Source organism: Miniopterus schreibersii (genome assembly GCF_964146895.1).
Source record: "Miniopterus schreibersii genome assembly, chromosome: 4".
NCBI classification, from domain to species: domain Eukaryota; kingdom Metazoa; phylum Chordata; class Mammalia; order Chiroptera; family Miniopteridae; genus Miniopterus; species Miniopterus schreibersii.
The window spans coordinates 17,513,402-17,520,930 of record NC_138105.1 but is presented as its reverse complement, the minus strand read 5'-3'; the positions used below and the strand labels follow the sequence as shown (position 1 = coordinate 17,520,930).

Sequence of the window (7,529 nt, the reverse complement as noted above, 5' to 3'; positions counted from 1 at the left end):
AAAGGTACAAAAAATACCAACTTGGTTTATTGGATAAAAACAGTGGTAAAATGGACATAAAGCCAAAAGTTAGAACAGGACATTTTCATATCCTCCCCCAACTCAAAAACGTACTTCCCATCATCTGGGATTAAGATGTTAGGGAGCCATAGCCCCCTAAAATCCCTCACTCTTCACCTGCACTGGAAGCAAGGCAGATTACTCCTTCATCCCTAAAAGTCTCTGGGTTGGAGGGAAGCAAGGAAGGAATAAGGGGACCAGAGGGGCTGGGACTGGCATCTAGGGCCCACTGCCCAAGATGTACTAGAGATAGCTATCCTTGTCCCTATCCAATCCCAACAGGTACCATTGTCAGGCCTTGGGAGGGAAAAGAAAGGGGATAGTTGGTTTGAGAACCAGATGTGGTCTCCAAACAGTCCCCCAGCATTGGTAAAACCAGTGAAGGTGACCGGTCCAGAGTTGGGGGACCCACACCTTTTCCCTCCCACCCAATCAAGAGGTGAAAAGGAATTCCCTGGGAACACAGCAAGCCCGCTGCTCTCAGATCTCCACATCGCTTTCCTTGTCGTTGTCATGGTCTCCATCATAGAACTCATTGGGTGCCTCTGGCCTGCAAAGCAAGGGGAGAGAGGTGAGGGCCCCACTCTCCAAGTTCCAGTATTTTCCCACACAGGCACCCTCTCTGGAGCCACTTCCCAAGCCCTTTTGTCAGGGAGCCACTCCTCCCCTCCTGTTGGTAGAGACTGATCACTAGTCATTCCTCCATTCATGCAGTCGGTAAGCACTGATGGAGACTACTCTGTGCCAGACACTGTCATGAGTCTCAGCAACACAGTAGAGAATAAGCCAGACAGAATTTCTGACATTCCTCAAAAACTTACCTAATAAATGAGACCAACAATAACTAAAAAAGTAAATCAATAAACATGATAACTTCAGACGACAGAGTGCTATGAATAAAATGAAATAAAGGGAGGAGTGACTGAGCGCGGTGAAGGAGGAGGATAACATTTCAGACAGGATTACGGGGAAGGCTGTTCTGATAAGGTAAGGCCTAAGGTCTGGGGGGAACTGGCCAGCAAAGACCAGGAAGACCATTCGGAGCTGCAAAAGAACCAAGTACCAAAGTTACAAAGGTGAAAGGAGACTGATGAATTCCAGTAAGAGCAAGGAGACAAGGATGTCTGAAAGTAGTGTGCATGGAGGAGAGCAGTAAAAAGATGAGACCAAGGACGTAGGTGAGGCGAGCATGCAGGGCTTTTGAAAGTCATGGTCAGAAATCTGGATCTTCTTTTAAGTGCAATAGAAAGGAGAGTTTTAAGCAGAAGAGCGACATGATATTATAAACTTGTAGAGGGGAGGGATGTGAAAGTGACACACAGCCCAGTAAGTATTCAATACTGGTTTATTTCTTTTTGAAAATTATTCTCTAGGAGAATATGAATGACTGATAACTGAATTATCTTGCTCACAGCTGATAATTAAGAAGGGAGAAAGTCATCAAAGAGAAGCTGGGGAACTAAGTCAGGAAAAGCTCTATTTGCCTAGTAGGCAATGTCTCAGTTACGTCTAAGTGCACAAAGATTCACAATGTGGAGTCAGAGACTCAGGTTTGAATGTCAGCCCTGATATTAAACTAGCTGTGAAACCTTCAGAAAGTTATTTAACCTCTTTGAGCCTTAGAATCCTCCTCTGGTAATTTCAGGATAAGAGCCACCTTTTAGGGTTGTCAGACGGCAATAGAATGATGCCATGATGATATGTATGTATCACTACAAAACACTTAGTATTGAGCCTGGTGCTTAGCAAGCTCACAAAAATTGGTAACTCTTATCTCACTATTCTGCAAATAATATGCAAGCGGGAGACATAGGCATCAAAGAACAGGAACTCAGTGGGCAGTCTTACAGTGAGGCAGGGCTTGGAGAGGAAGAGGCCTGAGGTTTCTGTTGGCTGTTGAGAGGGGAGAATACAATGCAGAGACTAGGCCTAGATACCAGACCAGAACCATAGATAAAAAGGTCACACTTTGCCAAAAGGAAGAACTTAAACACAGATTTTTACCTTTTTTTAAGACAAAGTCAATTTCCAGAATGTAAGCTTCAGAGACCCAAAGAAGTTGAGAAGAAGATAATGGGTCAAAAAGGAATTCCTGAGGCCAGAGATTCAGATACTTCCTCAACCAGGAGTGGGAATAAGGGGGGCATTCAAGGAGGAGGAAGGTTGTAGTAGTCCCAAGAGTCCGAGCAGTAATGCCCAGGTCCAGAGGATGGACTGAACTCTGGAAGCTTGAACTCTAAGAGAAGCAGCTTCTGGAGGGGACTGAGAAGCCCATCAGACTCTGCAGTAGAGCCAGCTCAAACCTCTAACACTGTGTGGGAGCAGGACCAGATGTACTGCAAGTGTCCAGCTGTGGTTATCCTTCAGTCATGTAAGGAAATCTGTTCTCCATTAAGTGCATCTGTTCCTGTACTTCTGGATTCTATTGTCTTTCCCCTTCATTTTCCAGAAAAGCCTATTTCGAGATTAAAAAGAAATTCTATCCTAGTCTTTTTTTCCCCTAATTCATTGCATCTGTAAATATTTTAGTATCTATCTCAGAAAGATAAAGAAAGACTTTTAAAAAAAACACCACAATACAATTACCGTACCTGAAAAAATTAACAGAGGAAAGAAATCAAAGGGTCTTAGAGAGCAGTATATGGGCAGTGACCTGTCCAGCTCAGAACCTGGAATTAAGATGCTGGCAAGAATATAAACTGTTACAGACTTTTTGGAAGGCAATTTGTCAGCAAATATTTAAAAATATAGCACACACAGCCTTTGACCTAGCAGCAACAATTCTAGGAATCTAATCTACTCAAACAAACATGCAAAGATGTACATGTAAGGGGGTCCATTGTCACATTCTTTGTAATAATGAAAAAATGGGAAATATGTAAATGTCCATCAATGGTACTTGGTTAAATGAGGCTACATCAACACAATGGAATATTATAGAGCTGATAAAATAATGAAGCAGATCTATATATACTGCCATGGGAAGACACACATTGCTTTGTAAAAAAAAAAAAAAAGAAAGAAAGAACCATTTGTAAGAGTTGTAAGTTGTAGAGAAACCCGTATAGAATGACCCAAATTGTATTAAAACACACACAAACAAAAAAACTACACAAACTCTGAGAATGAGTGTGTGTGTGCATTTGTGTTTCTCTGTGCCTATTGAACAATATATTTGTAATCTATAGAAAAAAATCTATCTGAAAAGATACAAATCAAACTGAAAGTGGTTACTCTGTGGAATGGGTCTTGGACTGTGCAAACTTAGCATATTTTGGTGCAGTTTAAAATTTTTACAATAGCCCAGCTGGGCATGGCTCAGTGGTTGAGCATTGACCTAGGGTCCAGGAGATTGAGTTCAGTTCCTGGTCAGGGCACATGCCTGGGTTGCAGACTCGATCCCCAGTCGAGGGCATGCAGGAGGCAGCCAATCAGTGACAACTCTCTCATCACTGATGTTTCAAATCTCTCTCTCCCTCTCCCTTCCTCTCTTCTAAAATTAATAAAGATATATTTAATGAAAATTTTAAAAAATAATTTACAATAAATATATGTTACTTATGTCACTAAAAACAGGGCAAAAAAAGAGTGGGAAATGGCAGCAGACCAAAGAGTAGGCATAAAGGAGGTAAGCCAGGGACAATAAAGCTAATGTCTCAGTTTACTTTTCCCCTCTTCACCTCCCTGACAATCCTGCTAGAAGCCCCCTCTCTTGTCCCTGCCCCAGACCTGCTGTAGTTCTCCTCAGGACCCCTTTCCTCTGCATCAGCCTCATCAGTCCTGTCATAGGTCAGGAGGTCTGCGGGCACATCGTGAATCTGGACACTAGGCGCATGGTTCAGCATCTTCAGGTTTTCAAAGATTGTCTGACGGATCTGGTCCAGATACTGGTTGAGGATGAGGAACTGAGAGTGAGCAGTTCCCAGTGATTCAGGGCATCCACCCTTCTAGCTGCCTTTCACCCCTACTGTCCTGTCCTAGTTTCAATCCCATTTTGAATCCTAGTTTGAGACCCCCAACTGATAAGCATTCTTCCTCCTACCCCTGATTGCCTCTACTTTAACCTGGGCTGCCTCCTAGCTGATAGCAGTGAGAGTGATGGCTGAGAAACTTCTTCTCTGGTTTCTCCAATTTCCCATGTCCTGGAGCTCTCCCGGGCCCTCTACCTGCCCCCCACCCCACCCCCCACCCTGACCCTTGTGCTCAGCTCTCCAAACTACTGACCTGGCGCGAGTTCTGATTCTCGATGCGGGTGCTGACATCTGGATGGAGCGTGAAGTCTGGGGCAAAGTACTCAAAGTATTCTTAGGATGGAAAAGCAGATTTGAAGGAGAGGGTATGGCTCAGACAAGACAGGTCCCAAGACTTCTCAATCTCTTTCCTTCCCATCCAAAATCCCTACATTATAATTGCCTAATCTTTTCACTGCTCTGAGCTCAGGGGTCTAGTCTGCAGAGCTCTGAGAATGTCAATTTCCTCTCTGCCTTCAAACCAAACCACTGTGGGATCTTGTGAGAATGGCCTTCCTGGTGTCAGGGTATCATGAAGTGGTCCTTACCACTGTAGGGAAGCTCCTCACTAATGGCCTCTTCTACCAGCAGCGATGTTTCATATGTCCTGAAACCAACCAGCAGAAGGGGCCAGACTGAACAAGTTGCCTGAAGGGCCCATCTGGCCCTCTCTCAGGAGCCCCTAGCTCACTGGACAGAGGAGGGAATGAAAAGCAGGGAGTGTGCTTACCAGCACCGGGCGACATTGCGGACAGTGTAGCCCCCACCACCTAGCACCAGTAGAGGAATATTGAAGCTCTTGACATATTCGACACATTCCCTGTTAAAAGAAACCAAAAGAGGAGGTGAAGGTAGTTATGCGAAGCCAAAGTACACACCTGTTGGTATCGCCTGGAAAGGGGTACAAGGAAACTAGATAGGTTCTGTATCTTGATCTAGGCAGTGAAATTCACTTGAGTTATATCCTTGAGATATGTGTACTATATTATGTTTCTGTTGTGTCTCAATAAAAATTTAAAAATCAAGTGCACTCCTGCTCTACACCCACCCTGGCACCCTACCTGGTAATCAACTATTCTCATCCATGCCCCAGCAAGAGCTATCACTTCTAACACCAAGATAGAACTCAAATCATCTACTTCTCTCCATTGCCACCTCCTCCACCTTAGCCCAGGCACCACATCTCCTGCCTAGACAACACCAACAGCTTCCTAACTGGACTTCCCACTTCCATTCCTGTCTCCCCAACTCAAACCTTTCTCTAAGCAGCAGTCAGAGCAATCACTTTAAAACATGAGGTGGATCATGGGCCTTCCTGCTTCATATCGTTCGATGGTTTCCCATCATATTTGAATATAATCTAGACTCCTTACCAGGTTCTAAAGGCTCAGGTTAGCCTCGCCACCGCCGACTTCTCAGACCTCACCTCAAACCACTGCCAGCTTGCTCCCTGTGCTCCTGCCTCACTGGCTTTACTTCATCTCCTCCGCACACCAGCTCTTCCCTGCCTCAGAGCCTCTGCATGGGCCCTGCCCACCACCTGGGACAGACTTCTCTCTGTTCTTCTTATGGCTTGCTCCTTTCAGCCTCCAGGTTCTCAGCCCAAATTTCAACTCCTCAGAAAATCCTTTCCAAGTTGTGCTATCTAAAGTAGGGTTCCCCACTGTTATCCTGTATCTCAGCTTCCTATCTTTTCCTTTCATAGGCTTTATAACAAACTACTTGGTTTGCTTACTCATGTTTTGTCTCTTTCCTACACTAAACTGTAAAGTCCATGGGAGTTTCCCCATCTCCTTGTACAATGCCTGGAACATAACAGGTACTTAATAAAAACCTATTGTGAATAAATGACCAGCTGGGCAACCCTGTTCAAGATGACCTTTCTGGTTCAAGTACTATTTGGAGCTATTTTTGATTCCCAAGAAGAGGTGAGACCCATTCTCCAACTACCCCTCTCCCTGTATTGAGGTCCAAGGCCACTTGAAAATGTGGGGGAGTCGCAGGAGGGCAAGTCTCACCCATGTCCTCGAATGCTGAGGTTGAAGCAGCCCAATCGATCACAGCCCAGAGAGTCAGCTCCACACTGCATAAAGCAAAAGCCCAGCCAGCTGAGGTGAGATAACTGATCAGAATGTCCCAGGTGTCCTTCCCTCCTTCTCTTCCCTTCCCTTCCTCACCAACCTAGAGGCTCTCCTTTTCCCTGCTCTCTTCCCCCAAGCCTAGGCAGAGCCCTCCTGATCAGGCAGGGGCAGTATTACCTGGAGAACAATGCACGTGGGTTGGTAGAAGTCCACCACCTGGTTAATAACCGGCTGGAAAAGGTGCTTGTAACCTGGGAGAGGGCCAAAGATGGGTACCTGGCACCCCAAGGGGATGGGGAGACAGGGAACAAAAGGAAAAAGGGGGTTGAGAGAGCATATAGCCCAGGAAAGGGGCAACCCAAGGAACCAAACTAATGGTTCTGAACTTCTAGAGGAGGTCGCAGACCTCTTGGAGTGACGGATGAAAGCCAATGACCCTTTTCCCAGAAAAATGCACATACACATAATGTGTTGCATACAATTTCCGGGGGGGGGGGGGGGGGGTGTTAATGGTCCCTCTGAAAGCCATTCATCCTTAAGGACACCTGGCACAACAGTAGACAACACTGGACAGAAGAGGTTAATTCAAGGAAAGAAACAAGGGGTCTAGTAAGCAGGGAGAAGACTTTAGTACTTACTCTGGTCATCAATACCATCCCGCAGGGGCACATTGAGGCAGTAGTAGCGCCCACTCTCTGCTCCAACTTCATACATGTCACCTACAGGGAAGTGGGAAGTGGGGGCTGGCAGCCATGCATGGGAGGCATCCACAACACAACTGCTTCAACCACAACCAACATTGAGGGCCTCTCCCTCCATTTAAGTACCTGTACCACACCCTACCTAGAGCCACTGAGACTTCTGTAGCTTGCATTCATTCAACAAATGCTTTCTGAGGACCACTTGGAGCCAAGCTATATACTAGGCATGGGGGATACAGCAATAAAGAAAACTAATACAATGAAGGAAATCTCACTAAGCTTATATTTTTGGGGGTGAGCATAACAAGGAGGGAAACAGTAAACAAAACACCACAATAAACACAAATAGCAGTGGGTACTCTGTGAGAAACTAGCACAGTGATGTGGGAGAGTAGTGGGGAAGGAGATAAGTACTTTAACTGGGTGGTTAGGAGAGGCTTCTTTGAGGAGGGGCATCTGAGCTGAGACCTGAAGGCTGAGAAGGAGCAGTCATGGTGAAGAGCTGAGGGGTGTGAAGGGGTAGACATTTCTATTCCCATACCTGTGCCGGGGAAGAAGTAGTTTCCATATTTGTGGAAGGACACTGTCATGACCCGGTCAGTGAGGTAGAAGGCTTCCTGAACCCCGTCACCATGGTGGATGTCAATATCAATGTAGAGCACCCGAGGGTGGTACCT

The 7,529-nt window shown here is 45.7% G+C and overlaps 1 protein-coding gene across 2 annotated transcripts in view; it reads right to left on the bottom strand.

Moving 5' to 3' along the window:
* Positions 1-7,529, bottom strand: part of HDAC3 (histone deacetylase 3) — a 15,157-nt gene continuing 7,628 nt past the window's right edge. For both annotated transcript variants that reach the window (XM_081134881.1, XM_081134880.1), the window contains exons 7-15: positions 7,394-7,527; positions 6,790-6,870; positions 6,329-6,402; positions 6,089-6,153; positions 4,801-4,890; positions 4,619-4,677; positions 4,285-4,364; positions 3,790-3,947; positions 1-610 (exon numbers count right to left, since the gene is read on the bottom strand). In XM_081134881.1, the coding sequence (XP_080991007.1) occupies positions 541-610; positions 3,790-3,947; positions 4,285-4,364; positions 4,619-4,677; positions 4,801-4,890; positions 6,089-6,153; positions 6,329-6,402; positions 6,790-6,870; positions 7,394-7,527 (811 nt within the window). In that variant the 3' untranslated portion in view covers positions 1-540. The remainder of the gene's footprint in view (positions 611-3,789; positions 3,948-4,284; positions 4,365-4,618; positions 4,678-4,800; positions 4,891-6,088; positions 6,154-6,328; positions 6,403-6,789; positions 6,871-7,393; positions 7,528-7,529) is intronic.